The sequence below is a fragment of the Ambystoma mexicanum genome, chromosome 3q, assembly GCF_040938575.1.
Source record: "Ambystoma mexicanum isolate Mex_15411 chromosome 3q, UKY_AmexF1_1, whole genome shotgun sequence".
Classification (NCBI taxonomy): domain Eukaryota; kingdom Metazoa; phylum Chordata; class Amphibia; order Caudata; family Ambystomatidae; genus Ambystoma; species Ambystoma mexicanum.
In genome coordinates, this window is record NC_090926.1 from 111,977,941 (window position 1) to 111,992,822 (window position 14,882).

At 44.1% G+C, this 14,882-nt stretch overlaps 1 protein-coding gene and 1 long non-coding RNA gene across 2 annotated transcripts in view; one reads left to right on the forward strand and one right to left on the reverse strand.

Annotated features, from left to right (window-relative positions):
• Positions 1-14,882, forward strand: part of SMUG1 (single-strand-selective monofunctional uracil-DNA glycosylase 1) — a 253,233-nt gene that overhangs the window by 68,383 nt on the left and 169,968 nt on the right. The window contains exon 2 of the mRNA XM_069653256.1: positions 10,261-10,350. Coding sequence (XP_069509357.1) covers positions 10,348-10,350 — 3 coding nt within the window. The 5' untranslated portion in view covers positions 10,261-10,347. The remainder of the gene's footprint in view (positions 1-10,260; positions 10,351-14,882) is intronic.
• Positions 1-14,882, reverse strand: part of LOC138582183 (uncharacterized) — a 199,209-nt gene that overhangs the window by 60,973 nt on the left and 123,354 nt on the right. The window lies entirely within an intron of this gene.

The following is a 14,882-nucleotide window of genomic DNA, read 5'->3' on the forward strand; positions in this document are numbered from 1 at the left end:
TCTGTATGAAGGCTCTAGAGAGTGATTTACTTGTGGTTAGCACCATACAAAAATTCCAATAAATAAATAGCATTCCCAGTTATTAGATTCCATATATTATGGTCACAGATAAGTCGTTATTCTACTGTGCAGTACAAGTGTCATAATAATTTATACTTGTCATATTCTATAAAACGTATCCTCGCAAACAATTGGCTTTAGTAAGATAGTTTATACTTGTTATGCATGAACTGAATAACATTGTACAGTTTGTCACAGATGGCCTCAAGAACACATTAACTCTCGAAGATTTTTCAGGTTCCTTTTTTAAAAATAATGGTTGAGAAAGAGCTCACCAAGGGTCTCTTTTTTTTCTCAGTCTATTTCTATGTCTCTTTTTTCTGCTTATACTGTAACTAATTTTGTATCACTATCTGCCTGTATGTTTTGAACTTTGTAACCAGATAAGCACTCCATGTAACCTACGCCGTGATACCTCCGGGTTTGGGAGTGTAACAAATACTATAAATAAAAATAAATAAATAAACCTTTGCCTCCTTGAATCCCAAGATGGTCACTATGAATCAGTACCTCCATCTATCTACTAACTGTCAGGCAAGTTGTGATGGCCTTAAGGCAAATCCTCGATCCACCTGACCCCCTGTGGGGTATTCTAGGTGGGTCATATCTAAGGGTCCCACAAGATGATCTTAACAACAGAAATAGGTCCCTTTCTATTACCCTAGTTTCACTTGTGCTTCCTTCTCATGCCGAATTGCCTAGGTTCCACTTTTTCTCCCTATTATGCATTTGTATTCCTGACTCTGAACATCTTTGTTTCTCCTTTCCTCCCTCCTTCGATTTCACTAGCTATCTCTCTCCTCTACTCTTTTTACTCCTACCATTTGCTCTGTTCTGTACTACTATCTCTCTATCCACTAGTCCCTCCAACTACCACTCATCACTACACCCTCCCCATTACACTTTCCTCCCATTCCCAGTCACTCTCCTTTCTCTTGTCCTGTCACGTTTCCCAACCACTCAATCACACCCCTACTCTCTCTTTTAGTCTCACTCATTCACGTTACTTGAACTCTCACACCAAAGTACTTTCTCTCACCAACCAATAACTCACCTTGGACACACTTTCCAGAATACTCCTCCATGCTGCACCGTCCTACCTCCACCTTATCTCTTGGTCTGCCTTCTCCTCCATGGACCTCACCTGATAAACCCACACTGCCATGAACTTTCTGCCCTCTTTTATCCTCACCCTTCCCTCTTGATTGGTTCTGTGTCTGTTTTCTAGGAAGTAGAGCATTGCTTGCAAAGGCTAGAGCGCAGCGTTTCAGGCCCGTCGGCCATGTTGGAAGGATCACTGAATTCATGCCGTGGTGCATCATGGACCATGAAGTCCAAAAAGGGCGAATTCAGTGGTTCATGATAGTATGCCTCCTCCTAAAGCCGGCACCACCGGGTTTGCCTGGGTGGACTCGATGGTATCTTTGTATTAGACGGGGGGCATTCATGTTTGAGACAGGTTCCCATGTGCGCTCGCTGGGGGGTATCCTTTCCATTCTACCAAATATTGAAGCTGACCCCGTCTGTATCTGGATCTGTATCTGGAATCACATATCCTGGAGACTTTGAACTGGTCATTGATGATTACAGGGTTAGGTCTAGGAGTAGTTCTGGTGGACTGTACATATGGCTTAAATAAGGAACTGTGGAAGCCCGGATGAATCCTTTTCCAGGATTCTGGAAGCTGGAGCCAGAAGGCCACTGGATTAATGATTTCCTTAATGGAGAAGGGTCCATAATACTTGGGAGCCAGTTTATTTGGCTGCAGGTGTCGAGGAAGAAGTTTTGAGGATAGCCAAACCTTATCCCCGACTGCATCTGAAGGGCTTGGTCTCCGCTTGGTATCTGCATATCGTTTGACTTCTAGCCTGGCCTTCTCCAGTCGTTCTTTAGCATCTCTGTGTACGTTTACCAGTGTTTCAATCCAGGAATCAACTGCCGGGGTAGGATGTGGTAGGACAGATGGTAGAACTGAAGGATGAAATCCCTGACTGCAAAAGAATGGACTTGTCTTGATAGCCGAATGATCAGAATTGTTGTAAGCAAATTCAGCCACAGGAATCAAAAGTGACCAGTCATCCTGGACCTTGCTTGCGAAACAGCAGAGGTATTGTTCTAGGGTCTGATTGACTCGCTCAGTTGCCCCATTAGTCTGTGGATGATATCCTGAAGATATCAGGATGCCTAATATTTGCCATAGTTGTTTCCAAAACTGGGATATGTACTGGGGTCCTCTGTCAGAGATGATCTTGGAAGGCAATCCATGAAGTCTAAATATGTGTTTTAGGAATATTCCAGCCAATTGAAACGAGGATGGTAGTTTGAACAAGGGTGTGAAGTGAGCCATATGGATAAACAGATCGATGGTAACCATTGTGGTTATATATCCTGTGGACGAGGGTAATTCCACGATAAAATCTGTGGCGATGATTTCCCAAGGTCGTGTTGGTAGTGCGGGTTGATGTAGGAGACCTGCAGGTTTTCTGTTATCATGTTTATTCTGATTGCACACTGCACAGGATTGGTTGTAGGTTCTTATGTCAGCTACCATCTTTGGCCACCAGAATTGCCTCTGTATAAGACGGAGGGTGGTAGTGATGCCTCGATGTCCCGAATGGAAGGCGTCATGGCAGAGATTCATGATTTTGTCCCTCAGTTTTTGTGTGGGTATTGCCAGCTGTTTTTCCTTGAAGAGATAGCCGTCTTTTGTTACTAAGTTCCGTTGATTATTCCTGATGTATTCCTTCCAGAGATCGGAGGAAGGTGTTCTTGCACGGATGTCTTCCAGGAGAGAAATGGCTTGTGCCACAAACATGGTATCAGGGAACATCTTCGGAAAGGTTCGGGCTTCGACGGACTCGTAATCAGGACGCCTAGATAAGGCATCTGCGATAATGTTATCCGTTCCAGGAAAGTGATTAATTTGGAATTAGTACTGAGCAAAAAAGAAGGCCCAACGTGCTTGACGACTGTTTCTGCATTCCAGGGACTGTAGGACTTGCAAGTTTCGATGATCTGTTCGTACCTGCACTGGGTGTTTAGCACCCAAGAGAAGGTGAAGGCTTGTCGGATGGCCAGTAACTCCTTCTCCAGGACGGAATAGTGGCTCTCACTGGGAGTCAAAGTGCGGGTTAGATATGCAATAGGATGTTCCATTTTGTCTTTGAATTCTTGTTTTAAGACCGCACCAATGGCGTAGTCTGAAGCGACTGTTTCCACCAAAAAAGGCTGGTTTATGTCGGGCTGTGCCAGGATTGGGGCTTGAGTAAATTCTTGTTTCAGTTGCTGAAAAGCCATCTCTTGAGCAGTAGACCATTTAAATGGAGTATCCTTCTTTAAGAGTGTTACAATGGGATGCACTATGTCGGAAAATGCGGGAATGAATTTTCTGTAAAAATGTGCAAGTCCCAGGAAGGATTGAATCTGTTTCACAGTGGTGGGTGCTGGCCAAGAAAGTATGGAGTCGACCTTGGAAGGATCCATTCCAATTCCTTTGGAGCTAAGCACAAATCCAAGATAATGAACGGTTGGGACATGAAAGAGACATTTTTCTGGCTTGGCCAGGAGTTTGTGTTCTCGTAAACATTGTAAGACTGCCTTTACATGTTCTTGATGGATCTGGTGGTCATTGGAGTAAAGCAGTATATCATGCAAATACACAATGACGAAAAGGAACAGCATATCAGAGAAAACTCTATCCATGAAGCTTTGAAAAACCGTGGGGGCATTGGCGAGAACGAAGGGCATTACCAGATACTCAAAGTGGCCAAAGAGAGTTCGGAAGGTCGTCTTACATTCATCACCCTCCCTTATTCGGATGAGATGGTAAGCACCCCTAAGATTGAGTTTAGTGAAGATGACAGCACCTCGTATTTCCTCCAGGATGTCAGAAATAAGTGGTAGTGGACAGCGGTCTTTGAGGGTACATTGGTTGAGACCACGGTAATCCAAACAAGGCCGAAGTTCTTCAGTGTCTTTCTTAGAAACGAAGAATAGGGAAGCACTGGCTGGAGATTTTGAAGGCCGGATAGTACCATTTGCCAGGTTGGTATACAGGTATTCTCGTAGAGCCCTCTTTTTGGGTTCGGATAATATGAACATCCTCCCGAATGGAATCACCGCTGAAGCATCCGTGTCAATGGCACAATCCTCTGGCCTATGGGGTGGAAGAGCTTGAACAATGGCTGTTGAAAACACATCTGAGTATGTTTGATAGATCTCAGGTACTTGGATAATGTTGGATACACTTAAGGATGATTGCTTGTGGTTCTGGGAGGTCACTGGAGGGTCTTGTAATGTGTCTTGAGACAAACAGTGGGACATGCAAAAATTCAGAACCTAGAAACAGGGATCCTGCTGCCCAGTTGATGTAAGGATTTTGCTTCTGAAGCCAGGGCATGCCTAGAACCATGGGGTAATGAGCGGCCTTTATGATGTCAAATCGGAGCTTTTCCTGATGGTTGTTTATTGATGGTAGTAATTCCTTGGTTTGGTGACTAATGGGTCCTGAAGATAATGGTCTACCATCAATACCTTTGACAGGTTGTATTACCTCTTTGGGTTCTCAAGGAATGTGGTGACTGACAGCCCAGTTGTGATCTATGAAAATACCCATGGCACCGCAGGATGGGGTAAGATTCTTTTTTGGTAGGTGACAAGAATGTCTGAAGAATCACTAAAGTGTTCTGTCCTGGAGTGTTCAAGGAAGGAATGGATGCAGAGCAGGCATCTTTCTCCCGAAGCTGTACTCCGCTTAGGATCGGGAGCTGGCGTTTCCCGAATGCCGGGGTGGTGCTATAGGGCATTCTCTCACAAAATGTTTATCAGAGGCACAGTACATGCAAAGTCCGGTATTAATCCGACGGATCCTTTCTTGTGGAGAAATTGGTCCACGGAAGGCACCCAATTGCATAGGTTCTGGATCTGAGGTACATGGAGCGCATGCTTCTTTTGGACAAGGGTAATCTGTGGTTGCTTTTGGGGGTGTTGTCTTAGTCTTCCTTTTCTCTGACTTTCTCTCCTGGATCCGGAAATCTATCTGTAGGGAAAGGTCCATGAGAGCCTGGAAGGAACTCGGACAAGCTACTCTGGCTAGTTCGTCCTTTATCTCATCATTTAAACCTCTTAGGAAGAAAGTGAAACTGGCTTCTTGAGACCAATCGGCTTCTTTAGCTAGCTGTTTGAAGCGAGTCACATAAGTGAACATATCCTGACTCCCTTGCTGGAATTTGAGAAGTCTTTCTTGTGCACTGTAGACAAGTTCTGGTCGATCAAACATGGCTTTAAGGGCTTCCACAAACCCATCGTAATTATCCAAGAGCGGGTCTCCCGAATTGACTAAGGGAGTTGCCCAGGTTAAGGCATTGCCCGTGACGTGAGATATCATGAATCCGACTTTTGCTCGTGGCGTGGAAAAATAGTAGGGTTTGAAAGTGCAATGTACTAGGCAGGAATCAAGGAAGGGATGCAGGGACTTGGAAGATCCATCATACTTGTCCACTACCCCCCTACCAGGGTGCTTTCTTTGACCGCGGAATCTCGGGACAAAACCAGCTGCCTTAATGCTGCATTCTCGGCCTTGAGGTTTTGAACCTCTGTGGTTAATTCTTGCATACCTCTCATGAGGTTTTGAACTGCGGCTTCCATGTCTGTTTCTGTATCAGGTTTGAGGCGTCTCAATCTGTCACAAGTTTCTCTCTTTCTCACCTGTGTTTCCTTGCTTGTGACCTTCTTGGGTGCGACTTCCTTTTTTCTCACTGTCCGAGACTTGTATAGGCCGGGGCGCGAGTCTTCTGTCCTTAGTCGGATGGCGTTCAGTATCCAGGAATGTAGTTGCGAATCCAGGAAGGAGGTAAGAGTCCCACGCTCGGAGAGTGTCTGGGACACCGCAGGACCCAGCACAAGACGAATCCGGGAAAAGGATACGGGCTAGTGGGTAAGGAGAGATTCAAACGGGATTCTAGGAAACAAAAGAAAAAAAGGAAAGCTAAGGAACTGGAGATAGCATGGGAAGCGGACTCGAAACACACGTCTAGCAACTCCAAGCAGTTGCGTTGAGACGCGCAGAGCCGCAGGGCGTGTCTGTTTTCTAGGAAGTCGAGCATTTCGCGCAAAGGCTATAGCGCAGCGTTTCAGGCCCGTCGGCCATGTTGGAAGGATCACTGATTCATGCCGCGGTGCATCATGGACCATGAAGTCCAAAAAGGGCGAATTCGGTGGTTCATGAAAATCTGAAAAAATGTCCTCAGTGTGCAATCCCCCAAAAAAGAAACAGAACAGACTAGTCAGTTTAAGTATTGTATGCTAGCTGTAAGAGTGAGTGGTTCATTATTTGTTGCCACTTCAAGGCATAAAATAAGCGTTATTGCATCGCAATTTGCAATACAATACTGCTGGTTTGCTGTTTAATTGAACAATCATGTCGCACTAACTGCAATATGATTTCAATTCCACACAGATTAAATAAAATAAAGTGTGTGCCATTAGACTCTGCCGAAGGACCCAGGCTGGGCTAAATACATTGTAACAATGTTATGAGCCCAGCCCGGGTGCAGCGTGATCACGTGGAGAGACGTCGTCAACAGGATCTCCGAGGCCCACTCCCACATTCGAGTTGAGCTTCTTTCAAGGTAAGGTGGAGTGCTGGGGTGGGGAAGCCCTTCTGCAGGCAAATGTGTTTTTAACAGCATGCACCCATAAGGCTTTCAATATTCTTTCATTCTAGTGACAAGCGTCGCTTTAATCACGAGAATGAAAGAATATTTAAGGCCTCTGCAGGCAGTAGTCTTATTACTGCGGTCGGTGGGTGTTAGCAAGTGGCTGCCAATAATATTTCTCCCGCCCGTTCGGGAGAATACTATTGCCAGCCACTTTCTAACACCCAGGGCCCGCAGTAATAACACAGCCTGCTGCCTGCAGAAGGCCTTTGAAAGGGGCTTCTGCAAGCAGGCTGTGTTATTACTGTAGGCGATGGGTGTTAGAAAGCGGCTGGCAATAATATTTCTCCCGCTCGTCGGTCGGTCGGGAGAAATATTATTGCCAGCCACTTGCTAACACCCAGCGCCCGCAGTAATAACACAGCCTGTTTGCAGAAACCCTTTTGAAAGGCCTTCTGCAAGCAGGCTGTGTTATAACTGCGGGCGCTGGGTGTTAGCAAGTCGCTGCTAACACTCAGGCCCCACAGTAATTACACAGCCTACTGCTTGCAGAAGCGCATTTAAAAGGGCACCAATGAAAAAGTGGCCCACCGTTGCAAATGGCTATGTATTGCTTTTGTAACACTGAATAACAAAGGGGGAGTTTTTTGATCAATTGTAATGCAAATTGTGCATTTGAAAGAATATGTATTCGGCAACACTGGTCAAAACGACTAGCCGCAGAGTGAATTAACTCATCCTACTGGCCAAATCAGTGGCCCACTTTGACCACAAAAACTGGACCACACCAGCATTTTGTGTTTTTAGTTCGGCCATGGGCCTATTGCCCTATTAGGCCAGTCCAAGCCTGCCTGCTGAGAGCAAAAACAGTGGACAGTGTCACTTTTCTTTTTTTAAATTACACACCCAGGCATCCGTCAGTCTTAAACCCAAAAATTGCATTAAAAACATAAAACCATGTAGGTGCAGCGTTGATATAGTTTGAGGACTACACCGGTCTTCGAGCTGCACAGATTTTGGATGCAAAGGAAGAGGGTGCACCTCTTGCACTCCTCCATACAGATACTAAGCCCCTTCTCAGTTCTGGATAGCAGTTTGCAGTCTTTCATTGTTTTCCCTTAGCGCTCTCTCCCCAAGTGTGGGGAAACCACATAGGGCTATTTAACACAGGCTGATAGTATCCATATCCTTGTCCTTCAGCAAAGGAGAGGAATTGGCGAAAAAAGCCCAATGTCAATAAAACAGAAGAATGCAGTCAGTCTTACCACACACAATTGGGGCAGTACACATGTCAGGTCAGGATTACCATAGCCAAGACTAAATACCCCATGGAGTACACTTGAGAGGAGTACACTGGAGTTTCCTTTCCATCGATGCCTGTCCCAGATCCGGAGTGAACGTTCTGGAAACAGAAGTGTTTCCAGCACATCCACTCCCAATTAGGAGCAAAAAGCAGGTAAGTGGAGGTGGGGTGTTAAATCTATGGAGGAGGGAGATGGGAGGGAAGCACTAACCGGAATCCCCAGCGGGGGTAGATGGCAGCCTCCAGCCATGAGGTAATTCAGTGAACTTGATACCTCTGGTATTTTGCCCTGAAGTGGAAGTGGACTACTATGTGGTGCTGTGATGTGTGAGTTATTAACCTAAATGGCCTAGTCTACTCATTTGTTTTATTTAGAAATCCAAGCTGTTCAAATTCAAGTTTTTTAAAAGCGATATGATCCTTGGTTTTCACAACATCAGATTGCTGCGACTTTATGTCTTACTAGTACAGATTGCTGCGAGTTCTTGGGTTTTATATGCTTGAATTTGATGCAGTATGTCAGAAAACCTTGCATTTCCTAGGACTATTTTATAACCTAGATTTTTAGAAATGGTCAGAGTCCGAATACAGTTGTGTCTTTTCTAAAGTTTTCCGAGAGCACTCCTCTTGTTCACCCCCTAACTCTGTTAACATTTTCATTTCCTTTGCTTGTGAGAGTATGCAACTGACTCAAGTAGCGAATGGGCGTAGAGTTAAAGAGCTCCATCCTATATTCCTCTTGTACTTGATCTACTCCATTACTTATCTCCTTTATTGGGTCTCTTGACACCCCTTTGTCAATCATGCTAACCTTTTCTTTCATTTCAAATTTTACCCCACAACACTATGTGCCCTCTTTTTGGGTTATCTCACTGACCTTTCATTGATAATGCTTACAATTGCTTTGCTCCTTCTCCATCAGTTCAGGATAATAGATTTCCTTACTGCAATTCAATATTGAATCACCCTGACCCTATAGGCTCAATTTAACAAAATCTGAAATTGTGAGGCAATCCACTGCCACCATCGACCTTACTTTCCCAAAGACCAGTGCACCACATAAGATTTTGAAGTGTGAGTATTTTTAATACTACGTATTGATTAAAGTTGTGAGTACAATCATATTGTAGGGAGTTAAATCCCAGCGAACATAGTGCAGCGTATAAATGGAAATGATCAGGACTTGAAATGTAGCTAATTATTTAAGTCTGGGCAAGATTATTATTTTGCTAGCCTAGTACAATCTAAACCATTGACACCATGTCAATAATGCAAAGTGTTCAATATGTCCATTGGGACATCTTTCGTTCCATATAGCCGACGTTGTTCTACCATAAAGGGTTCTTTTATGTTGGTGTTATTTGTGTTTTAAAAGAAAAGCGTTAAATGTATTTATTTAAAAGTGAACAGGAATAAAAGAAAAACCGTTTGCTTCCCTGCCCACTTGATGTCATGTGTTTACTTTATCAAAATGTTGAACTATTCCAGAAGTTGCACATTTTTAAAGATGAATGTAAATGGCAGCCTGAGGTGTAATAAAAACAAATTAGCAGGATATTACATATCCTTATATCGGTATTAAGAAAGTACTGATGTGAATGAATTAAATTAAGGCAATTTCATAATTTCCTAAATGCAATATAAAAGAAACAAAACCATCAAGAAATGCATGCAGGGTAAATGTAATACGTTATTTCAAAACCACAATTGTCAATTCCACAGCAGTATTCCTTGTAAACGTGCGTTGAAGTCCTTCTGCTGCGGGTCTTTTGTGGGAGCTCCAGTTGATGAACCTGCATTCTGCTGCCATGTGTTTGGGGTCTCTGATTGCAGATGATAAATACTTCACGTTTCTAAACAATTATCTTTCGAGTGAGCCCTTTCAGCGTGACATGGATGGGGGAATGAGGCCGTTGCTTAATATGGTCAACTCATTGTGGTGGAGTGCTTGTAAAAGGGCAGGTTGAGCACTCAACCGAAGAGTCACCAAAACAGTATATCGTCAGCCAGTCTAATTCTCGCTCAACTGGAGTGAACTTCCCCGATTAGGTCCCTGATTAATTTTTTTTCCCCCCAAGGCATGGGTATAGTTACAGCAAGTCTTCCCGAGAAAGGTACAGTTATCCATAAAATGCCATAAATCGGGTAAATGGAATGTGCGTTCAGTTGTTAAACACATGTTTTGCCATGCCATTGACATTTAATCGTTCTTTTAACTTTCTTCCCTTTACTTTATTGCAGAGTCCGTCCCTCAGCTCTCTGTATGGGATGTATAAAGTGCAAACCTAGCTGGGAATCAACTGTGTGCTGTACGTGGCGGAAACCAACATGGTATGTATTTGTGGGATTTATAAAAGTGGGAACCTACCAACACCTTCTCCCAACTTACTCTACCTGCACATTTCCTCACCTTTGTTCCTGTCTGCCTCTCTCCCTGCCTCACATGATCCTGCCCTCCATTGTTCCTAATTCCTTAGACGTCTCTCCTACTCCTCTTCCACTCCTTCTCTGTATCTGTTCTCTCTCATCTCTGCTTTCTTATCTCACTCCCTCTTCGCTTTGTAACGTTCCTTTACCTCCCTTATCTTGATACAGACGAGCATGCGCCTACAAGGGGATGTGGCACTTAGAGGCATCCTGGCCTCTTTTCTGACAGAAATCATTCAAAGGCACCCACATCACCCTAAGAAACCCAGACTGGTAGGAGACCAGGAGGGCTTACAAGCCCTTGATCCCTTGCAAAGACTGAACCCTCACAAACCCTGATTAGTAGCTGTTGAAGAAGGCCATTAGGCTCCCAACACTTCCCAGTCTGTCTTCTCACCTAGCACATGGTTATACACCATGGTTGGAAGTACTGAACTCACTCACCAGACAGTCATATACTATGACAAAGAAGCCTGAATTTAATGGTGCCTAGGGTTATCAGTCCCACAGCCAAGAACATGCTTAGATCCGACTGTCACACATCAGATGTTAACAAGGAAACTACAGGCCTCCTAGCCCATTGTCTGACCCCACCAAACGGGTATCCCACTGACACAGAGTAACCTCATCAAACCTGAACAGAAAGTAGCCTTAAGGGGCGTTCATTTTGGGACCCTCTAGGAAGGACCATCCCTTCACCTACCCTCATATATGGTTGTAATCCGTGCCTGCGGCTGTAAAAATGGCAGAAGTGCACTTTACTAATCCAACATAGCATATCCTATTGTTGATGTTGGGTCCTAAAAATAAAGCTGCAAGGAACCAGTTGTACCAAAGAAACCCTGGCTGGTGCTTTCTAAACCTGCTACAAAGACTTATAACAAGCCCTTCTTGGTAATGCCTTCCAACCTAAATAAATCAATCGTCAATTGTATTTTTGTTTTGTTTTTGTGTATGGCAATAGCACCTAAACATGAAGTAGTCTGGAGCCCAGCTTGACAGTCGCATGAGTGTTTACTTCCACAACCACATGTGCAAGTCATCCTTCATCTCCACAGTCACTTCATCCTCCTACTTCCATCTCCACAACGTACACAGGTTTCATCCCCACTGCTCCTTCCAGTCAGGCTGTGCAAGTCCTGAGCAAACGTGGCTATCGCTCGATATTCATCATTGGCTTTTGACATTGATCCTGCCTGCCCTGCCCTTGTAGACCTTCTCCACTGTACACAAGTATAGTAGCCTAGCATAACTTTTCCATCTCATAGCAAGAGTCCTGCTGGCTTTCAGTCCACAACAGAGTCTTTCTCAAAATTATCAATGCAATCTTAAACAAACCAAATCAACCAGAATTGCATTTAGGTCAATTTACACGAGTTATTTTCAGGCCCTAGCTGTTATGTTTTTCAAGGAATGGCCCCGGTTATGACAACAAGGTAAACGGCGGGATTGGGGATCATATCATCAGGCCTTAGGCACACAGCCCTCTCCGGAAGGTTTTCAAATATATTGCCAGGTGTGGTTTTTAAAACTTTTTTTTACCAATCACTTTGGGGGAAAAACAGTATTCTAGGCTGTCAAACATTTTGCCATCTTCCACTGGTCTACACAACAGCCATGATACAATCGAGCAGAGATTTCAGTTATTTTCCCATGGTAAAAAGAAAAATCATGTGTTCAGTATAAATCATGGCTAAGTCCATGTGTCAGACTATATGGCAATCTGATTGTCTAACTACTGCTCGGCACGCCTGAGTTACTTATGAGTTAACATAGCGACACCACTTGCTGATTATACTATAAAACAACAATATTGTGTGTAAATATGAACTTTTGAAAAGATATACATGCATGTGCTGTTATCACAAAATAATTGCCAATCCGTGGCAGTGTCACAAACCAAATGTGAATCAGTTACTCTGTCACAAAATTACCAAGTCCATCTTCTACAACACCTGGCCATTAAAGGGTCACAGATTTGCCTTACATCTGCTGTTCTACCGCTACATTCCTCCCCATCATTTACTTTGAGATACATGCAAGCCAATTAGTTTGCGTATTGTGGATTTGACCATAGACCACCGTGCGATTGAATGCATGTACCTTTTTTACGTAAACACAAAAAACCCGACCATTAAGTTTTACATAGACCTTTATGCCAGATTTCACCAACTCCTAAGAACTCTGATAATAGTTATTACTAACATATTCAATTGTTCACATATTAAATGGTTCTCCAGTCAGAATATTCAGAGAACAGTCACCTACTAGTATTGGCTCTATTCTGAATGTTCTGACTTGAAAAGCAAATGCAATACTGGAACGTCCAATCAAGACTCCTTTCAACCAGACACGCCCGTTCTGGGAGGATCTTTTTTCCTGGCAACCTCTAATTTATCCACCAAAGTGAAAGCACAAACGTGAAAATCCTTTAACTTCTTACAGATCAAAAGTTTAATTGCAAACTAGATTGCACTGAAATGGGTTTAATATTACCGTGCATTAGGTTTCATTTGAATGTAAAGTTCTTAATTTATTAAGACAACAACCATTTGATTTACATATTACAAAAGAAATCCACATTTAATTTACTGCCTTCAGTTTCTCTGTTTACTCGCTATAGAACACCATAGTGGTGTTTCCAGAAACCTGATTGGTTAATCTGCGGGCTTTACGAACTGGTATAGCCCGCAGATACATTACAGCCCGGAAACTTTGCAGCCGCATACCCCCGCCACCAATTACAGCCTTGAAAAGAAGTGGCTGCTCCTAAATCATCCGCTCTTGTCCCGTTCCACACCTCCAATTGTTCATCTTCAGCGTTGCTCTGCGAGCGTGCCTTACTTGGCCCTGCACCCTCGCGGAACCTATCCAAACAAATGCTTTCTTTTCCTTCACTGCTTTCCTCATGTTCCCGCGTCCCATTCCGCACCGGCAATAGCGTATCTTATTAATGTATGAACATACCTAACCTGGCCCAGCCCCCTCACAGAAGCTAACGAAATTTAAGCTTTCTTTTGGGATCCATAATAATGAAAAGCAAACGCTGCAACACACAGAAACAGGAAAATCTACAAACAAAAGTAAGTGAACAATATCCATTGTCCACCTGCTGAATGTTATTAATACACTCGTGTTTGTGGTTTAAATGGTTTAATATTATATTTACATTTGTAACTACTAACTTTGCCCCTACATTCCCCTGCCTGATAGAAATAAAACAATAACTGCTCACACCTGCAGTTTCTTTCACCAATGAAATACTCCACCCCTCCCACCCCTGTTTATTAGCTCCCACAACCCTATACAAAAAGTCACAGCCAGGAAAATGCCTGTAGCATAGCAGCTTCCACTTTTTGATATTGATATTTTATTTGTATCGCGCTCATACACGTGTTTCAGAGTGCGACGAGGCAAGAGAAGGGAACAAGGGGGAACAAAAACAACCATCGTACTAAGCCCAGTGACATTGAGAATGCGCAAGGGCAGGGTTGAGGGAAGGGGGGAAGTGCAAGGGGGAGGGGGCGAAGTGGAAAGTGCTGAGCATTTGAATGAAAAACAACAAATGGTAGTGCAGCCAGCAAGTGGCAAGTGCTAGGTTTAAGGCACAGACCGGGGGTGTCTTATACAGCTTCAGACCCAAAGTGCAAGGGTTGCCAAGAGGCAGTGCAGGTGCGTCGCAGGGTGGGCAAGTACCTGGGCCGGACATCAGAGGGTAAGCAGGTGCACAATGCCTAAGCAGAACAGAATGAACAGGGGAAAGGAGGAGAGAAGGCAGAAGCAAAGAGGAAGGTCTTGGGGTGCTTCCGGAACCGGAGATGGTTCTCCTCAAGTTTCAGAGTGGCAGGGAGGCTGTTCCAGAGGGAGGGCCCAGCCGAAGACAGAAATCTACCCCCAGCTCATTTCTTAGAGGAACGACTGACCCTGAGGGAGTTGGAGGCGGAGGAGCGAAGACTTTGAGAGGCAAGGAGAGAGTTGAAGTTATTTTGGCCGCAGAGGGAGAGTTGAAGGTATTTTGGACCCAGGACCCAAAAAGCCTTGTGAACAATGCAAAGGGTCTTAATCCTTGCAGCCACTGGGAGCCAATGAAGAGATTTCAGTGCTGGAGAGATACGATCCCATGGCTTGAAGCCCAGGACAAGTCTCGCAGTCCTGTTCTGGATGAGTTGCAAAGGGCGGAGAGTAGAAGCAGGTAGATTTAGAAAGAGGCTGTTAGAGTAATCCAGCCTAGAGAGAACCAGGACTCGAGAAACAGTGAGCTTCTGGGGGAAGGAGAGGAAAGCAGAATACCTCTGAGGAGGTGCAGTTGGAAGTTTGACTTTTTAGAGACATCAGAGATGTCACTTTTTCCTCCTACACTGTGTGTAGATGTTATTATTTACAATACTACATTTTCCATCCTCTAACCCTATTACCAATAATAATTAATGTATGCA